At 39.0% G+C, this 16,937-nt stretch overlaps 1 protein-coding gene across 1 annotated transcript; it reads left to right on the forward strand.

The window, feature by feature from the left end:
• The first annotated feature begins 3,034 nt into the window (after positions 1–3,034).
• Positions 3,035–11,427, forward strand: rgs5a (regulator of G protein signaling 5a). The gene is made up of 5 exons (XM_079158418.1): positions 3,035–3,143; positions 4,060–4,173; positions 5,994–6,055; positions 9,921–10,087; positions 11,250–11,427. Exons 1-5 carry the CDS (start codon positions 3,100–3,102, stop codon positions 11,412–11,414), a joined length of 552 nt encoding a protein of 183 aa, XP_079014544.1. The 5' UTR covers positions 3,035–3,099; the 3' UTR covers positions 11,415–11,427.
• The last annotated feature ends 5,510 nt before the right edge of the window (positions 11,428–16,937 follow it).

Consider the following 16,937-nt stretch of genomic DNA (forward strand, 5'->3'; position numbering starts at 1 on the left):
CTTTTTTTAAGTTCTTTAATTGCCTTTGTTGCTACATGAAGTTTTGTTTGTATGTGATCTGCAAGCCGTACCTGCCTGCCCGTTGGGAACCCGTAAGACTGTTCGCTTGATTAAAAGTATCTTCATTGAATTCGCCAGTCTCTGACTTTGCATTTGCGTCCTCTCTGCTTGTGCTGCTTCCATCAGTCTGGACAAGAGATTCATAAATTGGCATCTGATCTGCATCAAAAACAAAAAGTCTTTGTCTGGTCTCATGCTTTGGGCCATTGATGACTTTTTCAATGATCAACCAAGAACGCAACCTTTCCTGTGTGATCACATTCCTATTCATAATATTTAGCTGGTTTGACAGAAACCCCGGCAACAGGCTCTTTGCGTAGTATCTTTCTTTTTTTCAAGGTTTGCGCGTGGTTAAAGTTGTGAAACTGTTAAGGCAACTAAAGTACTAAGTTAGGGTTTGAAATTAAGTACACGTGTAAGCTAATGACATACCGTCACATCACTCAGTGCTGTAGAATCTCGTGACATACCGATATCAGTAAATGTCATTCAACCTTCTCAACGTTCTGTATCTGCATTTTGTGACTCGGCCAATATGTTTTTGGCGGAATTAAGATTCTCTCATAACATTGCTGCAGTCGAAAGTCTTTTTGAAATGACCCAGACTTATCTGCGTGGCAGCCTTGATAAGAGCTGGTCAAATTCTGTAAAAGCTAAGGAAGGCGCTTCAATGCTTTCTTTCTTATCTCCGTTAGCAGAGGATAGACTGGAGCATCCTTTACAAAAGGAAAGAAGATAATGCCATCCCAGAATTCCTTGCGACAGCAAAATTTAAAGCCACGCACCATTCGGTTCGTTGATGAAATCAAACAATACGCCTATCTTTCATAGATTTAAATGTATCGTTTTTCAGACAGTCATGTACTAATGGGATTCATGTTGATTAATACGTGGATAGTAACAACCATTTAATTTCACTTCATTTGTATTTATTTATATTAAACATGTTACAAAAAAAAATGAAAAACTGAACAGGTATAACAAAAAGAAATAAAAGCAAACTGTCAATATACAAATTCTCATAAACAACATAAATGATCAACATAAATAAATATTACATTTCTGAAAAGGAGTAGGAGGAAATACACACACATGGTCCTACCCTTTGTCCATCACTCAGACAATTATCCCAATATTTATGACATAAACCTTTGTGACTGGTATCCTATAATACTTTTTTGATTTGTTTCTTGAGCAGAGGAAATGTGATAAGGACATCACTTTTAATGTGGGTGCAACCTCTGCAAACAGTTCCAATCATCGTAAAATGTCATTAAAGAACCAAGTCATAACAAAAACAAAACTTGTTCTCCACCCAGTATTAGACTGCCAAGGAATGGGCTCTACATTAAACTGAGCAGTCCTGATGAAAAGCAATGAGTGCCCTCTGGTTCTCTTGTTTTACTTGATTAACTGCCACATAACATGAGTCAACATAACATTAAGCCTGTGTGCCTGGGCATTAGTCAAACTAAATCTGTCTCCACATTAAATAAAGCAGTTTTTGAATGATGACATTCAATATACAAAATACCTTAGGGTCAGTGAAGGATTAAATGTTTTGCAGAAAGATGGCGAGCTTAGCTGGGAAGCCTTTCCCCCGTGTGAGTATAAAAGGTATTAATGGGAGAGCGTCAGCTCAGAATAACAGGCCTTGTCTTTCTGTTATTTCCAACACCTCTGGGTTTTTACTGATCCTGATTCACTGTGATTCTTCTTTCTGTGTGACTGTTTAAATGAATGAAAACAAAGTTTTTCTGTGTTTGGAGGCCGAGTTTAATTTACTGCTAAGGCTTTGCAATTCCAAATGAATTAAACATTTGAGTAAACAATTTCATTTAATTGAGTTAAAGTACAGAGTTGAGAAAACTCTTACTTTGTCAATGGAGAGCTTGAGGGCTGGTGATTTTGTTGTCATCATAAGGTTTAATAATAATAGCTGTCTCCCTGAGAAGCCGCCTCGTGTACAGATACATTGATTTATTTGACAGTAATAACAAGTATATGCCAGGCTGCAATAACTAAATGTCAAGGATACAAACACTCAAGCCTGCAGTTATTGGAAAACAAATGACATGCTGGTCAAAAATCACAAAATATATCTATTTCTTTATTTCCCATCATCTCCCTATTGTTGAAATCTATTATAAATTCATAAAAATGGTGAAGTTGTGTTCAGACAACTCTTAACATCTGAGAAGTTTGCCTTGTTTTGCTAAAAGAAGAATAGTTTTGTTGGAAAAAAATAAATAAAGTAAGGCACAGTATCAGAAAAAGTTGTTTTAGTATTGGGTCCCAAAACTCAGGTATCGTATCGACACCAGCATCAAACAAAAAAATGTTCACCCAGACATAGAAGTGTCGAGACGAAAATGCACGTGTGAGTCACTCCTATAGCAGCTATGGTGTTTTAAATGCAATTTTAATTTGGCCTACAAACATCCAGTTATTTGACATTGGGGAAACAAAAACCTGTGTAAATAAATAGAATCAACATATGTTGGAGCCTTTTTGACCAACTTCAAAATACAGAAACTGCTCCAAACTAAAGTTAAAATAAGAACTAAATGTGAGTTACAACGTTGACTTTTGGAGCAGAACGTAGTGAACCATGAAGAGATGATGAAGAGAAATCAAGCAAATAGGCATCAATGAAGGCAAATGCAAAATGCATTAAGACATGTTATAATGAAAAAACTGTGTGATACTCATTGTAATTGATAGCCTCAAAATCTGTCATAAATAACTTTAGATCATAATATCAACGGAAGTTCACAGTCACCTTTGAATCCTGCACACTGTTCCTGGATCTGTCGGTTAATTGAATCCTTAAAGCAAACAGACCGATCTGAAAACCCGCCCCTCCTCAGCTGTCCACACATTCCAGTCTGATTGGCTTAGCTGTTGGCCCAAAGCCCAAAGGGTGTCCCTATAAAACTCCCCAGCAGCTGAAACACAGAGTCAAAAAGCAAAAAGGAACTCCGAGACTCACAGACAACTGAATTCACTCTCAATTACTGGAACAGAAAGCCCTGGAAAATGTGTAAAGGATTAGCTGCGTTACCCCAAACCTGCCTGGTGAGGTGAGAACTGCATCATCACTTTACCTTTACCTTCATGCCTTAAATGTGGTTGGATCTGATAACGTGTGGCTACTTTTCAAACCATTTGAGAGTGGCTGATTTACCCTGTTAATGAATTAAAACGCGTGCTGTCATTCTCGGGTCAAGAGTTTCCATCTGAAAGAACTCGGAGGCTTTAAGTTCATTTTTGTGAACTTTTTACTTTCTGAAATTAATTGTTGAAAAAGGATTTTCACAAAACGGCAGACTTTTTGAACTGAAGAAAAGCTTACGAACAGTTGTTATGCTCTTATGTGTTAAGAATATTTTGCAATAGCTTGTGCAGATTAGTCAAGAGCGTCAGAGAAAGGCATTGTGTTGCTTCCCCTCTCAAACCTGAAGGGAGGTCGGAGAGGTTTCTAAACCTGCAGAGTTGAAGGTTTACATTAGTCAAAATATAACATAACATTTTCACCATTTGGTTATTATTGGTTTTAAAATGTGTGCAGTTCATGTTTTGTTGATCATTCAACATGTTTACACTATAGATAATGTGCAGAGTTTATAACTTTATAACTTAATAAATTGTTGTATTGTGTATGAGACTCATGGGACGGAATCACACAAAAAAAGAGTGAACCCCCCAAAAAGAGGGCAATAATTAAAAAATAAAAATAAATCAATTGTTTTTAAACTAGCTGCTACTTTTTCCCTTCTGCTGCCTTCTTATTCAAAAACATGAGACCTTTTTTGTGAAGAACTCTTTTTGTCAGCCAACTGACACACTTATACATGTAATCTTAGTGTCTTGTATAAACACAATATATCCGAGTTAACATCTTGAAAGCTTCGGTAAACATCATGACTAGATTATTATTACTTCCGTGTCTAAGAAGTTAAAACAAGTCACACAAGTCGTCTGCTTTCTGTCATCCAGGGCGAAAGAGATCAAGTCGAAATTGGGTGTTTTACTGCAGAAGCCAGAACATGCCATCGACCTCATCATCCCCTACCCGGAGAAGACTGAGAAGAAGCCGGAGAAGCAGCAGAAGTGAGTCTCTCTCTCTCTGTGCCTCTGCCTCAAAGATTAATGTCTGTGGAGGTGTGGGGGGGGGAAGTCTGCTGGAGTGTAAACCAGATAAGCCGAGCTGAGCCCAGAGCAGGTACGGGATGTGGAGATCAGAGCACCTTAAACCTCTCCAGACACTGACTGGGCTCGCATGTCACTGTTTGATGCTACAAAGCCTCATGTTATCAGGCATCACCTTGAGAAGACTGGGTTACAGATCATTTATATGATGTATAAAATGTTGAGCTACTTGTTTCCTTTTCTAACACACCTATATAGCAATCTTGTAAGGGAAAGTGTACTATTTTGTCCTGCTTTTTTTTTTTTTTCCCCCTCTTAAAATATTATGGTAATTATTTTTTAGAAAAGCAGCACTTTATCTAAACGTAACCCATAAAAGTCGTGAAGCTTTGTTTTAGTTCCCTTTAGAGTCATTGTGGTGGAGACCATACAACTCTTTATTACTCTCCCGTCACTGTAACTCATGTTGATAATTAATAGCCCTTACATTTCTCATCGAAAGATGACATTGTAAAAGCATCCGTTGTCATCCAGGTACAGAGTTGTAAATCTTTGTTTGATTTGACTTAGTGTAAGATTACCGCGGATATGTTCCACCTTTTGTCATCCTCACACGGTTAAGCTGAAACACACGCTAGCCTTGCAAAGTGCTCACTCAGCATTTACTTGACATGGTATTAAAAAACGTCTATACAATAAATGATGGATGACACTTCAGCTCTTTTACTAAGACACCTGATTGCTTGAACGCATCACGCCTGTAATTGGTCCTTCCAGCTAATTTTTCAACTCGGGGGGGGGGGGGGGAGAAACATCTCAGCTGCTTTTGGAAGCAGCCAAATGTCTAAATGCTCCCCGTGTCTGGCCCGGTACATACACCAGACACAATCTCGGTGGAAGTTTTCCAGACTTGAATCTGTCAGCAGCAATCAAAGCAGAGATCATAGATTGCAGTCTGGTTCTGGGAAACTGGAAAAACATCAAATTTGTATTCATAGCTTAGTTGTTTCACACCGTAGAGTTTTTATTTCGAGTACGTGTTCGCTAACAATGAAAACAAATGGTTGTGTATAGGCCTATAGAGAGGAAGCCCCTCAAGCATGTTTGTAGCTTAAAGAGCTTTTCTCACACGTACCTTCAGAAAAGATTGTTTAATTAAGAAAAAAAACGTCACTTTTCAAAACCTATTTTTTTTTTTAAAGTAGGATGTCTCTTAATGCTGATGTCCATGGTTAGACTTGAAGCTGCAGTGCTCTGAAGGAGTCTTTGGTGCTCCCTGGAGCGCGGGACTGTGCTTGGTGTTGGTCGGGGGGGAATGTGCGGCTCTCTTCTGGGGATCCTGGGGGCATCTGGGATGGGACTGGGATCATCCCTGTGGATGTGTCTGGGGTTAAGTTTTGAGGGGGCGGTCGCGTTCCCTGCCTCTTTCAGTTTGGGTGGTCCTGGAGGTTCTCTGGCCCTGGTGGGTGCCTATGGGGCTTCTGTGGGGATCTATAAACTACTCTAAGTCTGGATAAACAACAAAAAGGCTGAGTGCACTGCAAGTGAAAATAGACATACTAACAGGATAATTCATGCAGTGTCTCATTTGTACTTGGATGTTTATTATTTTTTTTGGGGGGGGGGAGAATCTCAAATGTAGTTATAAAAAATATTTTTTTTATTATATAGTGATAAAGACTTCTTTACAGTAGTAATGGTATTGTATTTGTAAACTTTTGGGATACTTTGAACAAGTTTTTCTGAAGATCACAGACTGAACTGAGGTATTTTGTGTGCAGGCCTACTCCTGAGGAGGCTGCTCAGTGGCGTGAATGTCTGGACCGAGTCCTGAACAACAGCTGTAAGTTTGCCCTCACTTACTCTCTCTCTCTCTCTCTTTCTCTCTCGTCCCCATAATGTGACTGCATGAACAGATTTTTGTCCTAACATGATCAATGCGAGCACAGGGTAAATTAAATTTGTATAGCCCAATTTCACAAATCACAAACTAGAATCAGGTGCTTCAATAATGAAAATCTAACGCCTTGTTTCTGTATAACAACATCAATGAACTTACCTAACATTTTAAAGTAATATATATTCTTCAGCAAACGTAACATTACTCTAAAAACCTATTTAAACTGACTATAATTTTAAAAAAAGCATGGCTTCAAGTGATTTCCTCAAAGAAATATCAGATGTAATGTCTCATGTTTACATGTAGCTTGGTATCTTGCAGATATATTTTTTCTTCTCATCATAATTCTGCCATTTATTCAAACCAGCTTTTTCTACATAGCTGATGGATGCTCATTTATTTCCGCACAAAAATAATCCTCCATGTTTAAATCCCCAAATAGACATGTTAAGGTTGTCCTATTACTTGCTGCTCTGCAGCCTCGCTTTGTTGACGTCCTTCCAACCAAACAATGAGAACACCCTGATATCATACCAGCCAAAGCTGCAGTCTTTCTTATGTAACAACTGGAACTTTGGTTTAACTTTAACCATTCCAAAAGGAGCAAACACGCCTTCGAGGTCTGGTTTCTGTCTTGTAGACTGTTGAAACAGGTACACCCGGCAGGGTTTGGTTCCCGTAACAGCAATATAGCTTGTGTGCTTGTTAATCATTTGTACATGTATTTATATTGTGTGTTAGACAGCCATGTGACTATTTGTTTGTTTAATTGATTGTAAATAATGATGTGATTTTCAGTGTTGCTGCATGCATAATCAGGTTTTCAGACCTCAACATTGGCAACAAAATCTTGAAAATACAAATTGTTAAAAATGATGCTCATTACATTTACATTTTATTCTTAACAGGCATTCTTTATCAATGGTTGATTTAAAACAAACATCTCTATGCCGAACCTTATTAGGCCTGGGTGCATACTGCCAATTTTTTGAGGCGCGGAGGCAATTTGCGCCTGACGTTGCTTAGCAACCATAACCAGCTAATCATCATATGCCATACATACATACATACATACATACATACATACATACATACATACATATCCTACTTACCAGAAATCCCGATTTCCGAGCTAATCTTCTCCAGCCGTTGTTGTTCAAGTATGTTTTGAAATATTGTCTGTGGTCCAGATTGTTTAGCTCTAGACGCAGCATGTGTCCGACACCCTAACGGCTTATTGTAGTCTTTTAATTAAATTTCACACATTTTGTGTATTTACATAATTTAGCTAAACTTCAGTTGCAGTCTAGGATCTAAATTTTTGAAACAATAATAATTTGAATTCGGACATTGCAACTATTTGCATCAGTCTTAATCTGATAAATTCATCCAGGAACTCCTTTCACCAAAAGAGTATTTTGCTAATGTAAAACTGCGACATAATCATAACTTGCGGGAGATTATAGATTAAACTGTAGGTGCTGATTTGAAACAAATGTAAGAAAAACACATTGACACACCATGCATGGCTCCACTGTTTACTTTACAAAGTGCACAGAAAGCCTGAGAGCCAGCAAGACTGATGATTAACTCTAATGGTTAACGGTATTTAGCGGTACGTGTAAACTCTCCTGCTAATAAGTCTCTTAAGTTGCCCCTGCACATCGGAACAGATCCACCTCCAGATGTTACTGCGCAGCTGATATTGTATGTAAAGAGAGCAGCATTTCCTCTGCAGAGCTCAATGGGTGGTAAAAGACCTTTCTAAGTGGCTCCTTCCGCATAGTCTAGGGCAAAGAGATGTATGTTCAGCCTGTGTTTACATGCCTGCATGAATGTGCAATATGCATCCATGTATGTGTCCGTCCATGGAGGTTGTGTGTTGTGGGGAGAGCTCTAAATGATTCTGCCAGCGTTGATTTATTGCATGGGTGTTGCAAACTGCTGCGCCGTGATCATTTATCTGAGCTTTTGCATTAACATTATTCTTTATGGCATCTCTCTTGTTAATTCCCTTGGGACTCTCTCTGAGTTATTTCCTCTCAAATGTAGAACTGCCCTCCCTCCTTTGCCTTAAACAAAACAATTGCATAACTCAATGTATATTATGCAACAGGAAATGAATAATGTATGACTACTCTCTGATAAAGAACATGGCACTCGTGGAGAAATTAATCTAATTTTCAAGTTGTTGTCCGTGCAGTTTTTATTAATCACTTCTTCAGTTTGAACGTTCACGCTGCTTGTTCAACCTATGGGGGTCAGTGAAGTTAATTACAACTGAAATGAATTTAACAGAATATTGTAGAACCATGACTACATAACAAACACTGAAGCTACAATTTCTGCTGGCTGGTTGTTGCCGCTCTGATACACAAACAGCCATAAATTGGCGTTAGTGCCTGTGAGTGAGTGCGTGATTCTCTTTTGACCTTGAACTAACGGTCTATCCAAAAAACAGCGCTTGATTGCGACTCAGAGCTATTTTGAACCAAACTATGCCCTTTTTAGATTGCAGATAAAAGCCTGAGGCCACAGCAAAAAGCTTATCATCTGCCACACATGTTCATTCAGACAATGGGACCTTCGCAGGCATTCTGTTTATCTACAATGGTCTTCGCTCAAATGAGTGGTTGTTTAAAGTCTTATTATGGATCCTTATCTTAGGATAACCACTGCGCTTTCACAATTTCACAAAGTTGTGTTTCTATTTCGGACACTGTTTACTTATATTTACTACCTTTCAGAAATGTCATAGTATGTATTTTTATAATTATTTGTGAAGTTTGAACTTTTCTGGATGGAACAATATCAGGAAAAAGGGGATGTTGTCCTCCCTTATGTCTCATAAAACATCCCCTTTTTCCTGATATTGTTCCATCCAGAAAGTCTTTGGAAAACTAATACTATTAAATGGGAGATGGACAGTCACACTTTCCTCTATAAAAATAACAAACCTCTGTAGTATATGCCACCACTTTATAATGTTGATTGTACCTTCCTTTCATTTTCCATGACTTCACTTCTGCAAATCATGTAATCAAAGCTTTCATCTGGAACATAGCTGGCTTCATCAATTAGTTAAAATAATGTTTTTTTTTGGGCCTAATTTCTGTTATGTAAATGTTCCATTTTATTTCAAATGTGACAGCTTCATTATGGAAAGAGACACAACGCTCATCTGATTATTTGGGAAAGGCAGCAGTGTCACTGCTGTAAAACAGGTGTGACTAAAAAAAGATGTATCACGGATGTAGTTTTAAATCATATTTTGTCCTTAAAGTCTTCATAAGTGACAATATATTAACAGTAGAAGTGTCTAATCAATTTCATAACTTGAATATATCATTCAACAGTGACAGAGCAAAGCTAAAATGATGAAACATCAGCTTGTGACTCACACTTAATGTCTCTAGTGCTGTATAAGCATTAGGCTGACTACATAGAGCAGTTAGCTTTGATGAATGGTTTTTGGCTTTCTGTGGTTGTTGTTTATCACCACAAGGGGGAAACGTGGATGAAAACACAATATTGTGGATTAACCTAACACTGAGACCTTGTGTTGGTGTTTGCGTGAATGTGACATTGTTCAGCTGGGACATGTTTAAACTGCTACAGAAACATTGTGTTTTAGTTAGACAGTCATTGAAACTTGGAACATGGAAAAGTGCAATCTCAGAGGCTTATTCAGAATTGCCAGCATATTTACTTTAAAATGTGTTTATGAAAAAACTTAATTGGGCCTTAATAACAGAGCCTGTTAATACCTTTCTCTCTCTTACATCCCCTCCTCTCCTTTCTCCATCAGATGGTCTGGCCGCTTTCCGCAGCTTCCTGCAGTCCGAGTTCAGTGATGAGAACGTTGAGTTCTGGATGACCTGCGAGGACTTCAAGAAGACCAAGAACCCTGTGAAAATGGCCACCAAGGCCAAGAAGATCTACGAAGACTTCATCCAGTCTGAGGGACCCAGAGAGGTAAGGGACTCCTGAGACTTTGCCCAGTTTTATGCCTTCAACACCACATGGAATAGACAGTTCATCAAGTAGTGAGGTTTTATAGATGGGCACCCACGTTTCAACCATGAGCTTTCACTTTAAAGCTAGGGTTATTAATCTTAAGAAACTAACAAGAGTATGCTGGATAAAAAAATAAATATTCAACCGAAAAACCTAGCCCATTGCCAACTCTTTTTACAATGAAAGTAGCCAGCAGCACTTGTTCCAAAAGTTACTAAATCAAGCGAAAGTCGGCAAGTCTGCAACACTTCAAGGCCTCCCTCCACAACCTCTCCTCCATGGTCAAATGGACTGTACTAGCTTTTCTACTCTTCCGACCACTCAAAGCGCTTCAACACTAGATATCATCATTCACCCATTCATACACTAATGGCAGGGGCTACCATGCAAGGTGCCACCCCCAGACCTGACTGCTGTTGGGTTGTAAATGTAAATTTCAACAACTATAACAGAAATGTATTTTAAGAATATCACCGATCCTTGCTTTAATACGAGAGTCACTGGTACTGATACTGGTGCTCTCATTATGTTGGCAAAGAGGATTTTGACAGCAGGTTAAGATGAGTAATATAGGCTTTATTTAGGCAACATTTCACTCCAGACAAAGCTATTGAAAACCCAACAGTGCAGTCAAAATAAGAGAAGGGAAAATGAAATGTTGGAGAGAAAGCTGCCTGTATAACAATTTGCATACATTTGAAGATGAACGACTGTGTAGAGGAGAAATACAGGCGCGCTTGAGTGTAAACAGATGAGGTTACAGACAGAATGTACTGAGACTCTTCACGCCAGTGAACAGCACAAGGATTAGAACAGACACACACACACACACAGACATGTTTGGCATGTTTTCTAAAGCAGTTCCATTTTGGGCCAGAGACGTGACTTCTACTTTACTGCTTGTTAGACGGAACTGTTGTTTCTTGTACTGATCTACACTTATATGTACACCGACTATAGTAAATCAGATATTTGTTTTACTGCAGGGAGTTACAATAAGTCTGACTATTTTAAACCAGTTATTGTAAACATCAATGCGGTCTCTCTTAGATCTTCTCCAGAGAATAATTTCCGGGCAAACGGGACTTGATTTAGTTTGTGTTTGTCTCCTCCACCACAGGTGAACATTGATCACTTCACCAAGGACGTGACCCTGAGGAACCTGGTGGATCTCTCCCCTACCACCTTTGACCTGGCCCAGAAGAGGATCTTCGCCCTGATGGAGAAAGACTCCTTTGGTCGTTTCCTTCGCTCTGAGCAGTACCAGGAGCTCCTGGTCAACTAAGCCAGAGCAGAGTCTGAAGAGATGGGGTGGGTGGGGGGCGGGGGAGGTTTCAATCAGCAGTTAGTTAATATGAAAATAACAACACTTTTTTTTTAATTAGGTATTTTTAATTAATTAATTACTTTTTTTGTAAGTACAGCTCGAGAAGCAAAGACTTTTATTTTACAAAATATCCAAAACAGGGCGAGAAAATTATAATTTCAAATTACAGTTTGAATGTAACTGAAGGGAAAGACTGCCTTTTGAGATAGCCCTACCTCCCCAACCAACACACACATCCCCACACACACACACATTCTTGAACGTCTATACCAGTGAGGACCTTCTACTGACAACATTTATTCCCTCTCCTCCTAAAGAAAGGAGGGTCTCCCAGAGTGACCTCACTCATCAAAAAAAAGATTTGTTCTCACACAAAGGAAGAAGTACAGACACAACATATTTACACACAGGGTCAAGGTCCACTTCAAAGCAGACAACAATGTGTTTCTATACGAAACATACAACTCAATATATTTAGTTTTGTCAGCTCTTTATCTTCCTCAAGATACGCTTGTGAAATTATCCATTGAAAACATTAACTGACTTACACAACGTGTTGTTGCAGGTTTGCCAGACACGTCTGGACAGATATATAGTTTTGTGTAAAGCTTGACCTCATCGACTGCCATGCATTCTGTAGCAGACTCTATAGATGACTTTCTGACAAAGAGCCCTAATGCAGGGCCGTTTCTGGTAATTCTGTTGCAAACATTAACCTTAAGTCTACAGACATTTTAAGACATAACCCAGTCCTTCGCTGCAGACATAAACATCTTATATTATCGTAGAGTGACTTTTAAGTACTTTGTGTTTTTCCCCAAGAAGCCTCAAATATATTGAGTGCCTGAAAAGGATATGACCTATAATAGTTTGTCTATGAGAGAAAATGATTGGGGAACTCTAAATAGACTGGCAGTTACAGTTGGCTGTTTTAAATCAATTACTTGATTAAATGTAACAAAGTGGATTCTCTTCTAGTATCAATGCACGAGTAATAGTTATCACATAACTCCCCTTTGTCGCTAACACTCATATAGTCAGTAATTTCGTATTTTCAACAAACTCCCCTTTTGGTATCGATGAATCCTGTGAGAACCATCCTTGAGAATAGTGCTGGCTAGTTCAGTGGTCGAGCTCCTTGGCTACCACTAAACTGCATGTTGCTAAGTTGGGAAAATCAAGTAGGAGGGAATCTGAAAGAAAGAGGTAAACAGAGCAGCGGTTTTAACAGAGAAAGGTCTTTTTCCCATGTGATGTTACCAAAGTTTTATGTAAGCATTGAGAGTCTAAAAAAGGTCCAGATCTGGTTTAATAAGTGCTTATACACCAGTGAAGAACATGGGGGACAGATCTTGTAGGTTTGCAGCACTAAACAATGCAAATGCTGGTGATTGAGAATCCTTTTAAGGTGGTCTTTGAGTTATAAACCATGTAACCTCAAATTTCAGTTTGAAGTCATAAAGGGAAACTAGAAAATTTCGCAAGAAATTTTGACAGTGTGGCTTCTACTGCCCGAAGACGTCGCAATATATAGCTACACAGGCCGATGTTATCGGTAGGTTGCGGTTCGATTGAGATATCGCTTCTCTCTTTTCTGCATTTAAGATCCATACTCTTGAATTTAATCTTGTATAACGGTTTCAATTTCCTGTACATGTGAGTTTTTCACACACCAAGCCGGATCAAGTGCTGTCTGTCTGCAACAGGCAGTTAAATATATTGTCCACTGTTAATGGTGTTAGCCTTGGAGCTAGTTTCCTCTCATGTAGTCATATCGGAGCAATAGGAGCTACGGTTATGGGGGTTTGAGGATTTGTTTGAGCTGTGTTTCCCTGCTTTTTCTCCATGAACAGGCTGCAGGCGCACAGGTGATTCTGATTGAGCTAATTAGTGAACGGAGACTCACAGACACACATGACTTAGAGATATATGTGATGCAGCTCAGCCAATCAAATATGGGTATTCTGACAAGTTTCCTGATTGTGAGACGTACACACACACCATGACGCAAGTGGGCGAGACGAGGAAAGACTTGGCAGAGCAGGACAATAGTTGGGTAAGCTGTAAATGATAAAACATAGATCGATCTCCAAATGAGATGAATTGCCAGAGAGAAAAGTCATGAACTAGCAATGGTTGGACTTGTATAGGCAAATTTCTCCCATGGACAGGTGTTTGCGAGTGAGCTAATTGGTGGAAACACATCTCTTACAGATTTTCAGGGGAGATCATTAGACCTCCTTTCCGTCTCTGCCACTCACTCACTCTGTCCATCTAACTGTCTGTCTCTCTCTTCTCTCTCTATCATACAGTCATTGAGGTCTTAGATATTTTTAGAGAACTTCCCTCCCATTTCAAAATTAAAGCCCCACAGAATGAATTCAAACTGGAATTTTGTGATGAAGCTTGTCATTTAATAACCTCTATTTGGGTTTCATAAATTCAGATTCTGTCTCCTCTCCTCAGGAAACTGACGCTCCCATCAGTTCTGTACAATCCATTTCATTCCCATCGCTCCCATCATTTCTCTATTTGAGATAAATACATTTGTTTGAGAAGCCTTTGGAAATGATGGGAGCTAACGCTCCCATCATTTCTGTACGAACCTCATTCTGAGCTTCATGTTAAGCTTTTATTTTGAAATGGGAGGGGGGGGGGGGGACAGAAAGATAGAGAGAGACAGAGAGAGTGAGTGAGTGAGACAGGCAGACAGACAGACAGAGCGAGAGAAAGACAGACAGAGAGAGACAGACAGTGTGTGTAGAGAGACAGAGAGAGAGCCTGCTTGCGTGCGTGTGCTCCACTCTAACAATTATGCCCTCACTCTAGCCCTTAACGAGCTGCGCAATACACACCCATTATAAAATCTGAAATGGAGCCAAAATGTTCCTGAAACTTAATCTGCGACTTCATAAAAACTGTGATAGCTATCAAAATGTCCATTTGGCTCAATAACCTCCAGCGTTTTGTCTACGTTTTAAACTTTAAATCATTTTTCTATGTTAAAGTATGGCTTGTCAATATGGGTCCAAAGTTCAGTGTTTTTTTTTTGCTCTCTTCACGCCGAAACCCCATTCAAGTCTATGGGCCAATTTTGCTCCGTTTTTCGGGATTTTCGGGAAAACCTCTGGGCGAATCTTATAAAAGTCATAGCACACCATTCCCGATCGGGCCGCACGTTTGGATATACTTTTCACGCCGCTGTTGGCAACGCTGTGTGAGGAGATACATATCGAAATTGTGGGTGGCAGATGGACAGTCAGTGTGCTTTGGCACAGGCAGTTCTACTGCCTTTGTGCCACAAAGCCACACTGAATTAAGGAAATAGCACCGCAATCAGACAAGTAGATTCAAAATAGTCACAGTTGATAAAGCTTACGTTATATGCACTTTTCTTTTATTGTTCGGGTAAAACACTTTCAACCACAAGTTATTATTCACTACATGCTGTAAGAACATTGGTTCACATAACTTACACTAAGCTGAGGCATAGATGGATGTGATGGTGAATTTTGGTGTGCAATGTTTGAGGGTCCTAAATGTACACTTCAGTTGACTGTAACGATCGTTAAGTGTGATTATATTTACTCTTTAATGCTTTTTTATTTTTAACAAAAGCTTATGTATTAACCAACACAATAATATTGCTATCTAGATATTCAGCATTTTATAAGTCCTTATTGTTCCCCGTCATGCAAATATCCCACACTAATCCAAGCTGAAAAAGTTTCATGTCTTCTAACTTATGACTAACAAAAGGTCATTGGAACGTCAAATAAATCCCCAAAAAAATTGAGAGATTTATTAAAATTTTCAACAGCATTTGGCAAGGGTCCATTATGGCACAGATTAGCCAGTCTGGTGTCATAACCCTAAGTGTCATACACTTCAACAATCACCCCACAGAAAAATCAATGAGGACTTTAACAGTGCTGAGTATGCATCATTTGATGTAGTCTTGCATGTAATTTCTGGAATCTATCATATAAAAATATATATATATGCATACAATTCCTGAAGATGTATTTATTTTTACGTGTAAATATCAACTATTTACAACCAATTGTGTCTAAGTTATTCTTAAATACAACAATGGAACCCATGATTATATGAATGGAGAACAGGGAAGGACTTCTCCCCAAATCTTTTCTCTGTCATAAAAGAGGAAACACCTGACTTTCAATTGTCACTTTATTTTTCTTCGTTTTTCTTCATTCGATCCCTAATATGTGTGTACATAGAAAGCACATGATGATTGAGTCTTTAAAACTGCAATGAAAAACTAGAACGTATTTGGAGTAAAATTGAGAACAATGCAGATGCCACAATCAAGTAATTTCATAATGAAGAATATAAAAAGTGCCATGTGGAGTTTTCTGTTCGGTTTGCATTCAGTGTAACTCACAAAACGCAATGAGCTCTAACATACATTGTCAAGTGTGCATTTCATTCCTCTTAAAACATTTGCTAAGTAAATGTTTTAAAGTGTTTAAAATTATTTATCGTCCATGTTTACTTGCAGGCGGTCTTTTTGTTCCCTGCCTTACCCCCACCTGTTGATCAGTGGAGTAGTGCGACACCATTGGTAGGAATTTGTATCACGTCGCATGCGTACGTGTGAACATGATCTTTAAACAAACAGATGGGGATCCACTCATAGAAAAGCAGTTCCAATGCGATACTAGTGGTTCAAAACTCCACAGGTCACTATTCTAATTGTCAAATTCTCTGTTTCACAACTAACTACTTGCAAAAATAATGACATACCCATAAGCCTCAGCTGCACCCTGTGCTTTGTGCTAATTAGCAAGTGTTAGCACGCTACCAAGGTAAACTTAGATGGTGAACATGGCAAGCATGCTTAAGGTTAGCATTGTCATTATATGAGCATGTTAGCATGCCAGCCTCAGATATCCAAGCATGTTACTTGATTAATAAACAAATCAATAGCTTATCCTCCAAATTGTTCTGCAATTTGGGAATACCCAATCGTTGCAGTGCTTAAAAAGGTCCAGTGTGTAGGATTTAGGGAGATCTACAGAAACATTCATAACTAACTTTTCATTAATGTAAAATCAACTCAAAATCTAAGAATTTGTGTTTTTGTTTGCTCAGAATCAGCCCTGCATATATAGGGAACGGGTCATCTTCCCATGTCTGCCGTGTTTCTACAGTAGCCCAGAATGGACCAACCAAATACTGGCTCCAGAGAGGGACTGTCAAACTTTCAGTGTATTTTGAACCGTCATTTTCAGAAATGCTTGAACAAGGTGAGGAGAGCAGAGGGGTATTCCGTTGGTTGCAATCTGCCACCTCACTGTTAGATGCCATTAAATCCTAAACACTCAATCTTTAACACCTCTAACATAATACAACTGTCATGACACATGGTGTCTCCAGCTGCACTTTTTCACCAGGAGGTTGTAATACATACAAGCTTCACAATACACCCCAAGGATCCCACCAGCAGCCCACCGAGAG

This window comes from Pholis gunnellus (genome assembly GCF_910591455.1).
Source record: "Pholis gunnellus genome assembly, chromosome: 4".
NCBI classification, from domain to species: Eukaryota; Metazoa; Chordata; class Actinopteri; order Perciformes; family Pholidae; genus Pholis; species Pholis gunnellus.

Bases quoted from the DNA above. Each gene is read 5' to 3' on its own strand.
- rgs5a (XM_079158418.1), top strand. From the start codon at position 3,100: ATGTGTAAAGGATTAGCTGCGTTACCCCAAACCTGCCTGGTGAG. The intron at 6,056-9,920 runs GTAAGTTTGCCC...TTTCTCCATCAG, and splicing joins CCGAGTCCTGAACAACAGCT to ATGGTCTGGCCGCTTTCCGC. The intron at 10,088-11,249 runs GTAAGGGACTCC...CCTCCACCACAG, and splicing joins AGTCTGAGGGACCCAGAGAG to GTGAACATTGATCACTTCAC.